This window comes from Periophthalmus magnuspinnatus, chromosome 14 (genome assembly GCF_009829125.3).
Source record: "Periophthalmus magnuspinnatus isolate fPerMag1 chromosome 14, fPerMag1.2.pri, whole genome shotgun sequence".
NCBI lineage: Eukaryota > Metazoa > Chordata > Actinopteri > Gobiiformes > Gobiidae > Periophthalmus > Periophthalmus magnuspinnatus.
In genome coordinates, this window is record NC_047139.1 from 27,048,446 (window position 1) to 27,067,795 (window position 19,350).

The window sequence follows — 19,350 nt, forward strand, 5'->3', positions numbered from 1 at the left end:
TCCTGAACATAAACAATCCAGACTTTTAATGACTGCCAATTAAGGCAAAAAAATCTGTGTCTGAACCCCAAACCACATACTTTTACTAACAGAGGACTGACTGTAGGCCTCTGGATTAAAATGAGAATTTGAAATAACTGAATCTTGATTACAACAAAAATGTAATGAATTCCCCAACCCTAACTGACCGACTGCCCAAACTGTGTGACACATGCGTCCTTTATTGAGGTTATTTTATTGTCTTCATGAAAATGTTCTTTACAAAAGGGGAAAATATTGCATGTGGCATGAATCATGAGGCAGACCCAAATGTTTAGCAGCATGATCTAAGAGGAGCATATGGTGCAGTGAACACCCCGGTTCAGTCAGAGAACAGCCATCCTGTCCCCCTCAGCTGTCAACCCACAATCTCATGACTATTCATGTTAATGCTAACCCAACCTTCACACTGACACTAAACCAGGCAAACACATCACACATAAGAGCAAATCTATAAGTGTCTGGTTCTCCGTGTACAACTTGTTCTGAGGGGAAAAACGTTATTTTTTGAAGGCCTTTTTTCAACAGATTTGAATTTCTTGAACTTTATTATCATAATTTTTGTCTTTTTAGAACTATTTAAAGTCTGGGTCTGACCTCAATAACAAGTCTTTGTCTGAAGGACTTTGGGCTCTCACAAATAAGATTGAAAAATATCCACTGTAACTTTATAGAGTTAGGTTTTGCCTTGAGTTTAGTCCTGCTGTGTACAAAACCAAACTTGGACTTGCACCCAACTTTCCATATCTTTTATCTTGTCATGACTTTTAAACTGTCCCATCCCATTCGATAACGTTTATTCTGAACAAGCAGACTGACTTACCTTGTTTCAATGCTGATCCGTCTGATAAAAACAGTAGTATATAGGGTTTTGCGCGCTAAAACACGTCCTGTAATCCAAAAGTTCTAGATGAAACTGGGTTAAGTGCGCAGAGCCACTTTAGCGGAGAATCGGCCTATTGGTGCAGACCGGTGACAGAAAGGTTCCGCTGAAATGTAGTCCAACCCTGTACCTCTTCGGTCCAGTCATACCAGCGTTTTGAATGTTCATACATTAGTAATAATGAAGCAGTGATTGATGCCCAATGACGCTGTATGGACAGATTGAATGCACTGCGCGTGCACAACATTAGCCCCGCCCACTGGATGACACGGCATGGATCTGAGTGACAGCAGTGTTCAAACTTTGATATAATTATAATATATATTCAGAAGATGAGAGTCAAACAGAAAATTGTAAGGACATCTTTGAAAATTACATTAATAAACTAGAAGTGTACACATGTTCAAGCATATCTGTAAAAGCTGTAAAGCTGTATGAACAACCAACGGAAATGCAACAGTGCCATCTAACGGCTATGAAGAGTATCTTAGCTGAAGATGTCCCAATTATTTTTCTAGTTTTAAAACACTATTGAGAATCTTAGGAAGGGTTGACCAACCCAGGGTCCAAATGATCCTCGGACCTTCCAACCATATTTCCATGAGGTACGTTTTAACGTTTTATTGTGAGTGTAAAAGCTTATATGATCATAACCTCGATAATAACAAATGCTTTAATATAAGATTGACTTCACAGAAGCCTGAATTAAGGTTGTGTGGCACAGGGGTTATAAATCACTATTATCTGCATTGACCAAACACTCTGGACCACCATTTACTATATTTGCAATGTACTGCAATTTTAAGATCAATGCTAAAATGACATTATGAACTGACAACACCAAATGAATCTCAATTGTTTTACACTTTGTATAAATACACAAAATCTCAACCCAACATTACAATTGACAGAATCTTGCAATATGTCATTTGTCAGTGCAACATTGTCTTCTATTGAGTTGACCAACTGAAACTGTAAACGTGTAAAACTTGTAAATTAACATGGCATTCATTTTAAATACATGTTGAAATAGCATTAGAATTGACATAGTTGAATTTGTTGATGTGTTTGAGGAGGCATCACACAATTTAAAGCGAGACATTTAAAGTTTGAAATGATATGACACGAAGGAAGCACTAAAACACATGCATTGTAAACAAACGTGTTTAATTTAAACAAACGTGTATGTACATTGAGTTTTTGTTCACTGGTTTTAAGCTTATGTTAAGGACAATGTTCGCTGGAGGGCGCTAGACCTCCTGTCCAGGCTGCACAACTTGAGAAAGGAGGAGGCCACTCACTTAGCCTGTTTTAGCTAAACACACAGCTAGCTAGCCGGTGGCTAACGAGTGGGCTACGGCATCTGTTTGCCTTCATGTCGCCCCTTATCAAGTCATGGCCCGAGACCAATGTTCACAAATCGAAGCGGGTAAGCACAAAATACATTTATATGCATATATTAATTTCGCTACAATAAATACTTGCCTTGCCTTGCAAGCTAAGGAGACGAGCAGAGCCGAGGAGTAGCTGAAGTTAGCACATCGAGCTATAACAAGTGACATTCACTGTTTTCTTTCCAGAGCTGTATTACCTCATTGCCAGATTTCTGCAGTCCGGACCATGTCAAAAATCAGCACAGGTAACAAGGAAAAGTCACACTATAGTTAACTAAGAACAATCTTAGAGGAGCTAGCCGTGGACGCTAATGCTAAGTGTGTCTGTTGTTAGATTCTGGTCGAGGAGCTGGAGGAGTATGAGGTAACTTCAGCTGCACCTTTCTCTTTTTATTCTCATGTGTGGCTTCCGTTATTATGCCAGAGTTGTCAACATTCGAAAATGTTTCTTTAGTCTGTATTTATGGTCGAATGAAACCGTGCCGTGGAGTCGGTGAAAGACAGACGTGTTGTAATTTCTGTAAATTTGTTTTTTAAACTTTAGTTGATTCCAGAGCGATGGAGTTGGGACGGGAAGAAATACAAACGCAACTTTGAAGACTGGGTAGGTGTATTAAATCTAAATTAGCGTAGTGCAACAAAATATGTTCTCTTTACTTCTATTGAAACATGTGTTCTGTTGTACGATTATATCACTAATCGTAACAATTGAAATTGTGTCAGTGAGTTTTTTCGTTTGTAAATCAAATTAGTTGAATTTTTGTACAGGCCTCTTCAAATAGATTCGCGTTGCTTTTTGTGTAGTCCAGGGGCGGAGAAGTCGGACTGAAACGTGTTACCATTAGCTGAAACTGAACTCAGGGCCGCTTTCAATATATTTTTCAGCCAATCAGAGCACAGATTCTTCCGGAAGTCAAGTTTTTTTTGCATTGTGATTTGGCGTTTTCTGTTTTCTGACCTTCCCCCGGCTTTCCCTTTTTCAGCGGGGCTGTTATAATAAATATATTTTTAAAGTATAACCTTTTACTTTAAAAGTCATGAGCATTTCTGAGGATGAGCTTGTCTGTTTCTCATTTGTAGGTGGTTCTGAATCAACACATTCCCGATGATTATTTGCTCCAGATCTGCAAACGGATTGGCCCTCTTATAGAGAAAGAAATCCCACCTAGTGTGCCAGGTGTCCAAACTCTCCTTGGCCTTGGAAAACAATCCTTGCTCCGCACCACCAAAAGTCAGTAGAGTTTATATAATGTTCCTCTTGAGGTGGAGCTTTGTTAGAACTGTGTTAATGGTGTGTTGGTTCATTGTTAAATGTAGGTTGTAGCCACAAAGTTTGTAGTGGTTCTGCAATTGCCGCTCTTCATCGAGGCAGGCCTCCTGAACCTCCTGTTGTCAATGGAACTGCTCCTAATGTTGGTGTGTATAGCCTCCATCTGTTACTTTATATCTGATAGTTTTAGTTTGATTTGTTAAAATAGTTCTTCATCCCTAGTGTCTATTGTGGGGGCTCGTCAGGCCACCGGAGTTGCTCGATTTGGTCAGGCCTTCCCATCTTCATCATATCAACACATGAAGATTCACAAGCGCATTCTGGGACATCTCTCGTCTGTCTACTGTATAGCCTTTGATCGCACTGGTCATCGGATATTCACTGTAAGATTGTTGCTCTCATTATCAATATGACAGTTGTCTTGAGTTCCTTTCTTCCCCACATTGTCTAAATGGCCCTAAAGGTTAAAAGAGAATAGTGTCTAGGGCTTGGTTGGGCTTTTTTTTTTTTTGTAAAAAAAATATATATATATATTTATAATGTATCTCCTGTATTTTAGGGTTCAGATGACTGCCTTGTGAAAATCTGGGCCACTGAGGATGGCCGTCTATTGGCAACACTTCGAGGCCACTCTGCAGAGATCTGTGATATGACTGTCAACTATGAGAATACTCTGTTGGCCTCAGCCAGCTGTGATAAGGTCATAAGAGTGTGGTGCCTCCGGACATGTGCACCCATATCTATTCTACAGGCTCACCAGGCCTCTATTACCGCTATACAAGTGAGTATGCCTTTTAGTGTACAGAATTAAGTTTTATGCCAATAATTACAAATTATTTCTGTGGTACAGTTCTGCCCTGCCGTTAAAGGACCAATGAGGTACCTTGCATCTACAGGTGCAGATGGCATGGTGTGTTTTTGGAAGTGGCACTCGGAGACCCTAAAATTCAAGTAACCACCAACGAAAATAAGACGAGATAATAAATTGTAAATTCATAGAAATTCTTGAGCTCTAATACTTTTCTCCTTTAGTGATCAGCCGACCAAATTTGAACGTTCCCGACCCGGTGTGCAGGTGTCCACATCTTCTTTCAGTGGTGGTAAGTATCCCACTCCCAATCAAATAAGGGCTCATACAAGGACAGTACTTAAAATATTAATACAGCAGTATATTGTGATGGTAATCCACATATCATACTTTTAAACAGTGGCACTAACTACCTTCTGACTATTGCATAGAAGCTTAAGCTGCTGATCAGTAGTTTTGTGGTATTAAGGGCATTGTGAATGTAAAATTCCAATGCATTCCAAGCACAAGACAACATCAATTTAACAAATGTTTTAGATGCCTTTCTTAGGGATATGTGTTTACCAGGATGCATGTTTTATTTTGAGGTTCTTGACAATATTCATCAAGAGCTCTACCTGTAAATACATAAAATAAAACATGCAAAGTATGTGGTCTTTGCACACCATCCACAATTTTTCTTTTCTCTTTATAGGCGGTATGTTTATGGCGACTGGTGGCACTGATCATATGGTCAGGATCTACTATCTTGGGGCTGAGACTCCCACAAAAGTGTCTGAGATTGATGGTCATACAGTAAGTTTTTTGAGGTTCACTCTTGAGGTTAATAATATTTTTAATGATGCATTAATGCTTGTTTTAATCTCCTTTTACAGGACAAAGTTGTTGTAGTGCAATTCAGCAATAACAGTGATGGGTGTGTATTCTGTTTTATGTTATCATGTATAGGTGATGCTAACTATGCTAACTGTTCACTTGTCTCCAGCCTCAGATTTGTAAGTGGCAGTCGTGATGGCACAGCCAGAATATGGCATTATCAGCAACAGGAGTGGAAGACCATTATTTTAGACATGACTTCTAAGCTTCCGGGGTTAGTGAAGTTGCATTTGATTGTTAATTGTAAGTGTGAATGTAATTTAACAAAACATTACATTGTACTTTTCAGGAGTAGCGCATCTAACGGAGAGGAAAAGGTAAAACTTGTTGTGACAATGGTGGCTTGGGACCGGGCAGATCGTACAGTCATCACAGCTGTGTCAAACTACATGCTCAAAGTGTGGAACGCAACTACTGGGCAATTGCTGCACAATCTATGTGTAAGTAATGATACATATTCTTTGAAAACATTAAATATAGTTGAAGCTACCATGCATTTGGTTTACTGTTTAGGGTCATGATGATGAAGTGTTTGTTTTGGAATCCCACCCCACTGATTCCCGCATATTACTCTCTGCTGGTCATGATGGGAACATTTACAGTGGGACCTTACAAAGGGAGTCAAGATCCGCAACTTCTTCAACATGGTAGTACAAAAAATGATGCTGATGATGATGATATTGCTTTTTAAATAGGATTTCTTTGATCATGACCTTTGTTACCTTTGGTAATTAATGAACAGATTGAAGGACAAGGACATGGTGCTATTTATGACTGCAAGTTCTCTGCTGATGGACAGCATTTTTTGCCGGCACTGACTCACATGGTCATTTGCTCATCTTTGGCTTTGGCTGCAGTAGACCCTATGAAAGGTTAAGATTTATGAAAGACAATTTATGAAATTACTGAAGTTTATTTTTTATTTGGAACTATTTCTTAATCATTTATTTGATTCCAGATTCCAGACCAGATGTTCTTCCATACAGACTACAGACCACTTATCCGGGATTCTAATAACTATGTCCTGGATGAGCAGACCAGCAGGCCCCACACCTCATGCCTCCACCTTTCTTAGTTGATGTTGATGGAAATCCCATCCCCCTCAGTACCAGCGCCTTGTACCAGGAAGGGAAAACTGCAAGGAGGATCAGCTCATACCTCAAATTGGTTACATTGCTAATGGTAATTGTTTTTATTTATAATGTAAGAACATATGCATATCTATAGTGACTCACAGAAATATTTTGCCTAGGTGATGGGGAGTTAGTTGAACAGGTCATTGGCAACAAACAGAAAATGAGAAGAAAGCATATTGGACAGTCTTATACGGCAACTACAAAATGAACAAGATGAGCGTCAAAATGGTCAGCCCGCAGCAGAAGAGGACCACGGGGGAGGTTAAACTTGTTGAATGATCAGTGTGTTGCTTGTTTAAAGTTGTTTATTGATGTAAAACTTTGCTCTTTTTAGGTAATGAAGCAGCAGAAGGTGAGGATCCAGCACCCAGCTGTAGAGCCACGCAGAAGTGGTCAGGTTGATGGGGTGTGGCAAATGCAGCACAATAATCTACGCAGCCAAGTGGCCACCGAAAGGGACCTGCTGGCCTGGAGTCGCAGAGTGGTAGTCAATGAAGTGCCACAAGCAATGTATAGGTTGAGCAAATCATAATGGAATAAAATGTTGCATAAAAAATAATAATACTGGTATGCTTTGTTCAGAATTTTAGAGGAGTGTAGACAAGCCAAAGGTGACATGGAGTGTGTCCTGTACAATGCTGAGCGACGAAAAAAGCCTTTGCCATTCCAGTCCCAGGTTTATATTCACAGTACAACAGTTTCCTCTACTTTTAACATTTTTTCAATCGGCTGAAATAGGCTTGTGGTTTTACTTTCTCTAGACTGAGCCCCTGGGATCTCAGCGCTCTCTCCGGCCAGCAAAGAAGCAGAAGCAAAAACATGCATATCAGACGCGCTCTGCACAAGTGCGTCGCGTGGGGAGCAGACGAAGGTCTGGTGCGCGTCGTAATTCTGACAGCCAACTTGAATCAGAGAGCGATGGAGAGGTAAAATGTGCTACAATTTGGTTTAATTTAATGAGCAAAGGCATTGTTCTAAAATAAATTGTAGTACTCTGAGAGTTGAAGGGAAGAGGCATGGAGTTCTAACGCAGGAGAAGTTTATTCACCATCAGTACGGGTCCCAGCAGCCTATGCTTTCGTTGTAGGGAGCCCATCTTGTCAGAGCATACTCTGACAAGATGGGCTAAGGTAACAAGGACTGAGATGGCAGTGAATGCCCTCAGTACAGCACAGAAATGGAATTTCTGTAACAGCAGCATAAATTAATTATGGAATTGTATTGCCTAAATATGCAGATGTTATTCAACTGACTGCAGTGACTCTGATAAATGAAATTGCCATCAAATCTCCAATACACATTTTTGCATAACAGGCGGCTGAACAAGGAGAGGCTAGTGCATCTTCTGATGAAGATCAATGGCAAAGTGAAAGCAGCTCAAGGTAAGGCTGTATTAATGCTATATTAAAATTTTGGTCTACTTAAAATTACTAGAGACCAAAAGTTGCTCTCTTTTGTTCCCTTCAATTTGCATAGTGACTCGTCCAGTGAATATTCAGACTGGACTGCTGATGCTGGGATCAACCTCCAGCCGCCAAAACGTTCATCCAGGAGGCCTGCGCCTCCTGCTGGTTACAGCAGCTCTGACGATGAAGGAGGCGAGGATAAAAACACTGAGCCGAAAAAGGACAGTGAAGACCAGAAAAAACCCAAACAAACCAAACAGGTTGGGCAAAGAACAAATTTTGTCCTAAATGTCAAGAGTTTAACAAAGGATATAACAACATAAACCATTTATGTTTATAGAAACAAACATCATCTCTTGGTGGTCGAAACGCAGAGGAGTGGCTTCCACCATCTTGGATAATGGAAACCATTCCACGGCGGTCTCCCTTTGTCCCACAGATGGGTGATGAGGTAAGCATGAGTTCTCAAAATGTAATTTAGAATTGTCAGTTTGGATAAATATACATCTGAAACTGGAGCCACCAAATGACATGGTTGCTGTGTTAATCCAATCATTTTGTGTATTGTAGCTCATTTACTTCAAACAGGGCCATCAGGCCTATGTGAGGGCCGTCCGCAAGGCTAAGGCCTACAGCATTAACCCTCAGAAACAGCCGTGGAACAGACTTAACCTCAGGGTAAGTCAGCATTGTGTCTGCATCTTTAATTTTCTTTTCTTGAATGTGGCTTTAGTTTTACATTTTACTGTGTGTTTCTGTTAAGGACCAGGAATCTGTAAAGGTAGTAGGAATTAAATATGAAGTTGGACCTCCCACTCTTTGCTGCCTAAAACTGGCCTTCTTGGATCCGGTCTCAGGGAAAATGACAAATGACTCTTTCTCTTTAAAGTGAGCTTAAATGACACCTACACTTGATATTATATGTAGCAAGCTTGTCAATTTGTTTTTATTATGATATTTCTGTTGTATTATCTCCAGGTACCATGACATGCCAGATGTGATTGATTTTCTGGTCCTTCAACAATTTTACAATGAGGCTCGAGAGCATAACTGGCAGCCCGGTTAGCCATTTTAATTTTTCCATTTTTGGTTAAAGCCTATATGTTTTAAACATTCTTATTTGTGTCATGTGTTGAAATACATGCTTCACTTGCGCAGGTATGAGGTTCCGCAGCATTATTGATGATGCTTGGTGGTTTGGGACAATTGAAGACCAGGAGCCTCTGCAGTTGGAGTACCCAGACAGTCTCTTTCAGTGCTTTGCAGTGAAGTAAGTCAGAGGCAGTGAATAGAGCACTTATTACTTCATGTAAAAACGTCATTGTAAAGGCCTCAAAATTTGTGACCTTTTGAAATTACACATTTTGTTTTATTAGATGGGACAATGGTGAGTGCGAGAAGATGAGTCCATGGGACATGGAGCCAATACCTGAGGAAGGCAAGTAAAATTGCTGACTTTATGCCACTTATTGGCTGACGATCTGAATAGGCAAAAGTTATATACAGACTACAAAACCAATTTCAAGCCATTCAGAGAAAGGGGGCACTGTTGACTTATTGGTGCACATAAACAATGGGCATTTTGCACAAATCAAACAATTGTATATGCTATTTTAGCATTAAGACATTTGTGTTTCTCCATTCAAATTAATGGGATTTGTGCTTAATCACAGTGGAAGTGCAGGTTAGAAGCAGTCAGAAACAAAAGTGGGTGGAGCAGAATAAGGTGGAGACATCAAAGAGATTTTTTTAATATCGTGACTCTCATCTAGTGTTGTTTTGGCCTCCACAGCTGCACTCCCTGAGCAGGTTGGGGATGGCACGCCAGTGGCTGAAGAAGAGTTGACTGCTCTGCTTTACAAACCTCAGGAAGGAGAGTGGGGCTCTCATACACGAGATGAAGAATGTGAACGGGTTTTACAAGGCATCATTGACCTCCTGACACTGGGTACGTCTCTCTCACTCTGAATCATAAGGATGAAAATGAATGGATAAATTGATTGCAATAATCTGCTCTCCTTTTATTGTATAGATGTAGCAAAAGCTTTTACATCGCCTGTAAATCTGCAAATCTATCCTCTGTACTGCACTGTGGTGGCTTACCCAACTGACCTTAGCACCATCCGCAAAAGACTAGAAAACCGATTTTATAGGTGAAGAGAACATACAAAATATATAAACAAATATTGCTACAAACAAAGTTAGCATTGGGCATGTTAACTACAGGAGTATCTTGTGTTTTGTTGTAGGCGGATTTCTGCATTGATGTGGGAGGTGCGTTACATTGAACATAATGCACGCACTTTCAATGAACCACAGAGCCCCATAGTAGCAGCAGCAAAGATAGTGACTGATGTGCTCCTGCATTTCATTGGGTGGGTTCTTCTAATTATTCAAATAGCAATACTTCTTGTTATCATCAATGAAACTGATCAATTAATACGTCTTTGGCTCCACCAGAGACCAGAGCTGTGCAGACATCCTTGATCTGTATCGCAAATTAAAGTTTGAGGTCAGCAGTGGAGATGAAGCAGAGGTGAGAGAAGATAAACATAGTTATTTAGTTGTTTTTGTGCTGTTAATCCCCATCTTTGTTACTATACAGGTTGAGGTGGACATAGATTCTGATACCCCAGGGACATCTACAGGACGCCGGGTAAGACGGTTAAAAGTTTCACTAGCTATCACTACATTGACCACTGGCATCAGGATAATCACTATATCAACTTGTCATTGAAAAAATTATTGCTGGATCAGTATATTTATTGTGCGTTCATTTTCTGTGTACTAGTGGGAATTCTTTTGTTATTTTGATATTTGGTACAATAATTTATCTCACTTCAAAATGTACAGTGATTCATGACAGGCCTGTTGACCACCCTGAAATATAACTACTGGTCTTACAGAGCAAGCAAAAGACCCGTGGTGTGGCACTAGACTCCAAAGCCTGGAGAGCACAGTGTAGAGAGTTGCTTCGCCGAATGGTGGTTTCTCCTGATTCAGAACCTTTCAGGCAACCTGTGGATCTATTTGAGTACCCAGTAAGGATCTGTGTCATATTCCGTTATAACATAAGAAAACACATGGTGACTATATTGTATATTATTCATAATTTCTCTTTTCTGTTTAGGACTATCGGGACATAATCGACACTCCTATGGATCTGGGTACTGTGTCTGAGACACTGCTGGCAGGAAATTATGAAAACCCAATAGAATTTGCTAAAGACATTCGCCTCATTTTCAGCAACTCAAGAGCATACACACCAAACAAGAAATCAAAGGTAAGAAATGTAACTGTCTATGTGAAATATTTTAGAAAGTGTTAATGTGCAGGAAAGAAAAGATGAATTGCATACCTCTAGAGGTCTTTTAAGATTTTGTCAATCCACCTACTGTTCAGACAATGCACTATGAGGTTTTAATAAGCCATGGCAGCTGGCAAGTCGTAACTAAGTAGCTAATATTTATAACTTCTAGCAATACGACTAAAATGTTGCTACTTTTTATCATTTAATATGCATACATTACTTTTCTGCTTAGATTTACACCATGACTCTCAGCTTATCGGCCTTCTTTGAAACAAATATCATCTCCATCATCTCGGATTACAAGTCAGCAATTCAGAACGAACGCAGAACTCGTCAAAGGCAGAGTTACAGAGACCGACTGCAAAATGGAGAAGGCTCCCCCACTCTCAGCCCCTCTCCAAGGTGAGATGTTTGCATATTTATTAATCACAGTAGAACAAGACTATGCCACATATTGCATTTATAACAAATCTGTAATCTCAGGTTAAATAATTTTGCCATTTTATACTGTATATTGTTGTACATAATGTGTCTTTTTTCTCAGTCCTAAAGGGAAGCACAAATCAAGTAAGGGGTCCATGCCAAAAAAATCCCAGTCCTCAATAAAAAAGTCTGGAATAAGATCACATCAAGGTAGTACCTTTGTTTTGCAATTTTAAAATCACCATTTCAAATAAATCGGTCAGACTTACAACTGTTTATTTAAAAACAATGTTTTCATTTGTTTGGTTGCAGCTCATCACAGTAGGAGTGTAGCAGAAGTGGACATTGAACCGTCTTCCCCAATTCAGGGACAAGTAGCAACAGCAGAAGCCAAGACTCTCGAACAACTCGCAGCAAAGCCTCACATAGATCAGGTATCCAACACATACACTGTCTCAGACAAGAGCTCAAATGAGGGCTTCATTTGGAAGTTGGGATATCAAGATTGTGAAAACTAAAAATTTAATTTGTTGAAATTTTGAAAGTAAAATGAAGTAATTTAAAGTAATCTAAAAAGTGTTCTTTATCTGTTTGTCACATAAGTACTTTAAATCGGAAAGTTTTGGTTTCATAAAGCTGATCACATGCTGGAGGGAAAATTGTGTAAATTGAAAGAAAATTTAAGCGATTTCATTGTTTGGTTTCTTTATGTGTGACAGGGCACCAGCACAGAAGGACAGGCGAGCAGCAGGTTTCAACAATCAGACAATGAAGCCTCGGGTTCCAATAGTTCCTCTTCAGACTCCTCATCTTCATCATCTTCAACATCCTCTTCATCGTCTCGGACAGCTCAGACTCAGAGATGGAGCCATTTGTGGAAGGAGGCGATCATGACTATAGCAAGGCCTCCTGCCTGGTCAGCACGGCCCTCTGGCAAAGGCAAAGAGGTTCTCTCAGGGAAACGAAGACACAAAGAGGAAGAGGAATCAAGTCAGAAGGCCCAAAACGAGCCAGAGTTCAACTTCAGGTGGAGGCGGAAGAGGATGATGAAGAGGAAGAAGAGGAGGAGGAGGAGGAGGAGGAGGAGGAAGTATTGCTGCAGCCTATAACTATAAGTCACCCTGACGACGAGGAAGAGGAGCCAGAAGAGGAAGAGGAGGAACTAGAGGAAGAGAACGAAGAAGATGAGGATGAAGAGGACGACGTCAGCTCTGAGCCACAAGCAGCAGCCAACAGCACTAGGGTCAACCAGCTCAAGTCTCAAAGGGTAGCACGCGAAACCAGGGCCGCAGGACAGTGATGTACAGAGACGGAGACTCAGAGGACGAGGCTTCCAAACAGGACCCTCTGAACCTGGGCATGTCCCGCTCTGACGGGTGCGCCGTATGAATGAGAAGGCCCGCGTCAGCCACCTCATGGGCTGGGGTGGGCATTGAGGAACTCTTTAAGAAATCTGTTGAAATAAAGAATACTTCAGGGATTTTTTGCATTGTACACGTGTATATATTAAATAAATATAGAGAGAGACATGTTTTTATCTGAGACTACTAACGACTGGTTGCTCATATCTGTTGCCAAGGATTTTTCCCTTGTCGACTAGACTTGCTGTTCAGCTCACCTCTGCCTTATTGATCAGGAGAGGAGTGCCACTTCTTCCACTTTGTCCGTTTCACTTATGTCCACAACTCTCACTTCTTTGTACTCGTTCTGTGACCTCTTTCTCCTAGTCACCAAAGATGGATTCACAAATGCCAAAAAATGGTGCTCATATTTTATTTCTCAAGAATATCTTTTCCACAATTTTTAAGATGCGTACAGCATTAAGATTACTGATGTCAGTTTTTTTTTGTCACAACTTTAGTTTTCATGACCACATCAGCCTCCTTTTTGCCCCATTGCCTTCTCTGTATGTGACTCTGGTACTAAGTATGGATACAATTTGAAGGATTGTTGAATACAATTTGGTGCATTTAGGATTTGTAAGTACAAAACCTTTTTATTAATGTAATTACAGCCAACTTTGTATTGACACAATTGTCTTTTACAGGGCTCAACAATAATATGTTTGGATTGGGTGCTTTTGCTTGGTTTAACTCACAATATGGTGTATGTATGGTGTTGCATATAGGCAGATTTTAAGTCAGAAGTCAGCAAATGCTCCCCTGGGCCGCCTTCTTCCACTATTTATTTTTAATTAGTTTTTTTTTTTTACCTTGTATTAATATACAATTTCATGGTAATGCTGGGGATTAAGATGGAAAAAACATTTGCACATTTCTCCACATGGCAGCTGATCTCTTATATTTTGTTTAGGAATGTTTAAGTTGTACTTGTGTGGCGTCTCAGAGTTTAAAAAATGGAATCAACAATGAACCTCCCTCTGCCTGAGTTTGAAGGCAAAAAGCATTTGACTCAGTCATGAGGTCTGTCCAGTCAAAACATCTTTCTTTGAACAGTAGTTTGTACATTTTGTGCCAACATCCATTTTTTATTTTTGTTTTAACTTCAGATGGTAACAACATATTATTGCACAGTTGTTTTTACAATCAGATTGATTCAAACTTTCTTGAGTTCACCTGGTTATGAAAATAGTCCATTAAAATCAGCATTTGAATACTGGTGCTCTAACTCCCAAATGATGTTGAGATCAGGATTTATTTAAGATGAATTATGTCTTTGGAGTAGAACAAGTTTCAGCTAAATTAGTTTGTTGACAACATTTACTGATCTGTGTTTATTGTGGTCAAAATAAGAACCACAATGAAGATTTACATATTCTGTGTGGCCGTTAGTCTTGCCGCTAAGCATCACTTTAGTAATAATAATCTCCAATCAGTGGAATTACTTAATGTGACTGTCTTTTATGTACAATGTTTTGATTGTGTGTGCTTTTTAATAAATAGACTTTCTCCTAACATTGTGTTTTTCCATAACTGTTTCTTGAGGTCTTGAGGACTGTCTAGGAAGTTGTCATCGCCATGTTAATGCGACTGTACAGTTATGACTTCAAACTGGATGAATGCATTGAAGGCTGTATGAGTCAGACAAGGAACAAACGAGGTTGAGCTGTGACGCACACCTCTGCCACACCTAGAAACTGCAGAGAGTGGATCAATACATGGGGGAAACACAGGGCTAAAGGTCATTCTTAATGTATGATAATATAATAATTAATATTATTATGGTATTGCATACACTTGTGTGGGGTTGTATTTACAAGCAGAACATCACCAAAGACAGGTTATAAACAAAATAGACAAAATAGAACACCATCAACTTGGCACATTTTATTGGACAAGATCAAGATCAATTACATCAAAAAGGCTTTATTATTACTTACTAAAGCTACATGACTTCAAACTGTTATACAATTATCACACAGAACAGCAGTTACATTGTGCTCAAGTCCACACACTGCATATCAAGTGCTTTTATTTCAGACTAAATACATGGAGCTAGATACCTACACAATGAGAAACATGAACAAATTATTCTAATGTATACACACATTTTGGCACATACATTAATGCAAACTACAAAAAAATAACTTAATTTACACAACATGGTCCCTTAGGAAAAGGAATAGCCTGTTACGTAAGAACAGGTATGAACCTAAATGTGTGGAAAATCACATCCAGCAGCAACTATGGAAGCCTTCAACACTCACTGTTTTGGTATTGCACCATTCTCTCCCTCTTTCACTATTAATTTGCATTTCACAAGCAAGGACCACGCCACAAAGTAGTATATGATAAAGATATTTATTGATGGCATGAATAGATGTGGAGGCTGAATAGAGTCTCGTGATGGGGGTTCTGTCTCAGACAGTTAGCCCAGCCGATTCAGGATCCCCCTTGGTAGATAGTGAGGTCTTCGGGCTGAAAGATGAACAAGAAGCACGGGGCGGGAGGGATGGTCGAGAGATTGAAGACCAAGGGTGTTGCCAGGATAGGCTTGTATAATAGAGCTTCTATGTAATGACAGGTGTGGTTGAGGTGAGCTGTGGTTCGATTGAGTGGAGCAGAAGGAGGTTGAGGCGTGGTCCTGCTCCAGAATCTCAGTTAATCATATTAACTTAATTTATAAATACAGTGTTGACAATATGGAAGTACCACAGGAAATATTTGCTGATGTTTCTATAGCTCCATACAAGGAGTTTAAAGTCACATACTGAAATCCACTGCACATAACAATGAACTCAGAACATTGTTTCACACAAAACAGCTACACAGGTATAAACCCACAAACATACCATGATTTAAACCTTATCATTTCAAGATTTAAGAGATATATTAGGTAAGTTTTTGCCATAAAGAGCAATCACATGACTCATAGCCGTGACAGAGCGGATCCTCACCTGTCTCTCCATTTCACTTTAACTGTCTCACAATGTGAACCCATTGCTTCTTTTCGAAAGTATGTCCTGGTCCACTGACTTTCTGGGCTCCAATGACTTGCAGTATCTAAAAGCATCAGACAATGCTCTTTAAGTGCATTTGTGTGCTCATTTGCAGTGCACCATGCCTATAGTCACAACATGCCATATTGATGCCCTATAGCTAGACCAGGCCAGACTGCAGGTGCACATGTAAAGGGTAGGGGTGGTAAACAAGGGGCGGCTGGGTTTGACTGATGAAGTAGCTGTTGTACATGGGCTCGGTCATGTATGGAGCGGGTTGGTAAAAGCAGGTGACATTTGCAGTGTTTGGGATGGCGTTTTGTTCTCCCAAAACCCTCAAGGCAAGGACTGTAATCATGTTCAGAGTCTGTCGCCTCTCATGGCCCATTAAGCACACAGTGCTCTCGTCAATCACACGGCGCAGTGTCATCAGATAATCATATTTGCTGGCCTCGTCACTGCCGATGTAGTGGCACTGCAAATAAGCTTCAATCTTGCGCTGTTGTTCACTCACATCTGGAAAGTCTATAAAAAAGCGTGAGCACATGTATCGCTCCAAGATTTGATCTCTGTGTCACTGGCTGGGCGAAAGTCTCGGACCAGCAGGTCGCTGTATTTGAGCAGCCCACCTCCGCGGATCTCCTCTGGGTGGTGAGTTGCAATTAGATTGTTTTGGAGGTGGTGCAGGGCTTGTTGGAAGTCCCCGTACATGCACTCTGCCTCCACAGTGATAGTGGTCTCTACAGATGACCCAGTCCACAGGTTTGACCCTAAGGTGCTATGGACCGCCTCTGAAGGCTCAAGATTCTGTGAGTTTGACTGAGTATCAATTGCACAAGTCTCTAAATCTGGGGGCTTCTTTGACTGTTTTGGGCTTTACACTTATGTCACTGCTTGCACTCCCTTCATGAACAGCAGTGTCTTTTTTATCTACAGGTGCAATGAGCATTTTGCCTGAACCTTCTGAAGTCTCTGTAGTTGGGTTTTGTACATTGTCCATTAAAGCAGATTCTTGTTGCAGTGGTTTTGGTATTTTAATAGGAGGAAAAAGCTGTGTCGTCAGATCTGACAGGTCAGGTAGCAGAGACCACTTCTCAGGGAGCTGCTGTTTAGTGATCAATTTTCTGGACATTTTGCGCTGTAATTTAGGAGAAGGGCAAGTGTCTGGTGGAACAATTTCCAATGAAGTGCTGCAGGATTTCTTAGCTGGTGGTGGAAAAGCGTATTCAAGATGTGAATTTGTTGAGCCTGAAGTCGTGTTTGTGTCATCTGTTTTCTGGAAAACAGGTTTCACTTTAAACTGGGAGATCTCTTTCTGATCAGGTTCCTTTGGGGCAGTCTTTGCTGGTTGCTCTAAAGATGTTGTCTGAGTGGAAAGTGATTCCCCGGGGTCATTGTTACTCTTTAGGCATGAATGTGTTACCCGCAGATCTTCTGCACACAGAGCTTAGGGGAAGAAGCTAAAGGGAAGTCTTTCTGAAATTGGCATTTGTCCTCAATATTTTCTTTGCATACCACATTGTCCTCCTCTGAATTGCCACCCTCTTAAGTCAGTCAACTTCATCCAGCGGAGAGCTCAAATGTATGTCACTGTTTTCAGGCACCAAAACCTGCTCTTTTTCGCAGTCCCGTTCATAGGTGTCAGCCTCTGTTTTGGTTTGTCCCTTTGCAGGGATTATCTTCACTGGATGACTTGGCCTGCTCTCTCTGGTCTAACTCAACTTGTGGAGCAACAGAATGTTTCTCTTGTTTCTTTACTTTCATTAACACTTTTAGAGATATTTTTGACAGTTGCTGTCATTTGACCGTTCTGTCTCCTTTCATTTTCCCAGTAAGACTCGAGCATTCGGTCTAAAATGATTTGGAAGGAGTCAACACTGAACTCAAAATGTCTTCGCAGGGAGCTCACAAACCTAAGGCCAACAGTTTTGGCCCTGTTGTTTGATAGAGATATTAGACTCCACCGGTCATGTTCATTGAACACCTTCACCATCTTTTGTACATAAGCCTCTTTCATGGTCAGACAGGTGATCTTTCTCCGGTTCACGCCACATGGGAGGAGGTCTCTTAGACTTCCCAGCACCACCTCCTTGATCACTTGAAAGTCCTCCTGTCTGGGCAAATCCACACCAAAAATAATATCTAAATCTTTGTATCCCAAACCATTGTCTCTTACCAGAACGTGGCTTGCTGTGGCACCATTGAGACGTATATCTTTAACAGGGATATCCCGCTCCACCAGACGCTCCTTCACCACTCGTATTATATCTTTGGCTCGGACTTGCAGAGTGGGGAAGTTTCCTCTCCCATAGATGGGAATCACTTCAGTCAGACTTTATCTAAAGCCTGAATTTGTTCAAGAGTCAAGTTCTTGGAAAACGCTTTTCAGTTTGAAGCTCCATCTGCCTCTCCTACAAAAAGATTCATAGAGAGAAGCAAAAAAACATTATTCACTGAACAAACATGGACATGCATACATCCAGCCTTCATGACCTTTTGTCTGAGCTATTTGAAATGGCAAATCAAAACTGTCACTGTTTCCGTTTCTTATTGGGCTTCTTGCTGCTTGCTAAAAAACAATATTTTATTTATTTACTTGATGTTTTAGGAAGACAGACAATCTTATTCACAGAATGCCTATTAAGAGGTCTGTGTTGGGATGTAGTGGTTTTGGCTGGCAGCGTAAGGGGCATCTTAGCAGGATCAACAACATGGTATTGCCACTACTATTATAGGCAGAATTCTGCAGAAAATGTGCCAAATAAAATCACTTTGGTTTCAGAGTGTGAACAGGCCTTACTGAGCAGATGGTGACTCATTCACTGAATTTAAAGTGAGCTTCAGAGCACTCTCGACAGAGCAACGTGCCCTAAAAAGACAACTTTGTTCCTACATTCCAAGGACAAAGTGGAATGACATCAGTTGTTTATAATGTCACCCTATGTCTAGGTCTCGGGTTTTCATAGTTATGCAAAAAAGCAAAACACTTTAGTCAAAAATTTATTATTTTATAGCATGACATTACACAGCTTTATATAAAAATTAAGGGTGTTTCCTACAACCTGACCTTGAACAGCGTTGTAAAGAGCGTGTGCAGCACATGAGAAAACATGTTTGATACACAGTATACACACAGTAAACTCGTGGCTCAGTGGTAAACGTGATCCACAGCAGCCTCTAGTGCACTTCTTGGGTTACATCCCCCTGGTCCTGCAGCAGGACCGCTCTTCTGCCACTTGGCTTCTTTATAGATAAGACTATATGAAGTCATACAATGGCTACTGAATGTAGCATCAATGGGCTTTTCAGTGCAGAAAACAAAATGAAAACGCACCCCTGAATCGACGCTTATGCTGCAAAAACATATGGACTGTTACCGGTGAAATACACTTGGACACTTTGGATA

General features: G+C 40.5%; 3 protein-coding genes across 4 annotated transcripts in view; 1 reads left to right on the plus strand and 2 right to left on the minus strand.

Annotated features, from left to right (window-relative positions):
• The window catches only part of npas2 (neuronal PAS domain protein 2), a 30,477-nt gene extending 29,353 nt beyond the window's left edge, over positions 1-1,124 (minus strand). Inside the window, exon 1 of one of the 2 annotated variants that reach the window (XM_055226715.1) lies at positions 863-1,124. The gene's annotated coding sequence lies outside the window, so the exon portion shown is untranslated. The remainder of the gene's footprint in view (positions 1-862) is intronic. The other variant, XM_055226712.1, reaches the window with a different exon arrangement.
• Positions 1,125-2,204: 1,080 nt separating this feature from the next.
• Positions 2,205-14,449, plus strand: brwd3 (bromodomain and WD repeat domain containing 3). The gene is given in 49 exon segments (XM_055226722.1): positions 2,205-2,351; positions 2,503-2,561; positions 2,651-2,680; positions 2,861-2,920; positions 3,397-3,547; positions 3,634-3,732; positions 3,809-3,969; positions 4,146-4,367; positions 4,437-4,537; positions 4,619-4,686; positions 5,089-5,189; positions 5,270-5,310; positions 5,380-5,484; positions 5,560-5,710; positions 5,784-5,868; positions 5,871-5,917; positions 6,013-6,072; positions 6,075-6,141; positions 6,227-6,304; positions 6,307-6,360; positions 6,363-6,452; positions 6,523-6,571; positions 6,573-6,667; positions 6,708-6,709; positions 6,750-6,922; positions 6,989-7,082; positions 7,168-7,332; positions 7,721-7,788; positions 7,883-8,072; positions 8,153-8,263; positions 8,383-8,490; positions 8,576-8,700; positions 8,791-8,873; positions 8,971-9,082; positions 9,189-9,250; positions 9,605-9,760; positions 9,845-9,965; positions 10,062-10,187; positions 10,273-10,348; positions 10,418-10,468; positions 10,719-10,853; positions 10,943-11,095; positions 11,355-11,524; positions 11,667-11,755; positions 11,858-11,979; positions 12,265-12,385; positions 12,388-12,783; positions 12,786-12,914; positions 12,917-14,449. Coding segments are annotated over 49 exon segments (5,211 nt in total). The 5' UTR covers positions 2,205-2,317; the 3' UTR covers positions 12,982-14,449.
• A 1,149-nt stretch (positions 14,450-15,598) lies between these two features.
• LOC117380976 (terminal nucleotidyltransferase 5C-like) lies at positions 15,599-18,908 on the minus strand. Its single transcript, XM_055226896.1, is given in 5 exon segments — positions 15,599-16,505; positions 16,508-16,714; positions 17,460-17,473; positions 17,783-18,277; positions 18,883-18,908. Coding segments are annotated over 5 exon segments (1,143 nt in total). The 3' UTR covers positions 15,599-16,104.
• Between the last annotated feature and the right edge of the window lie 442 nt (positions 18,909-19,350).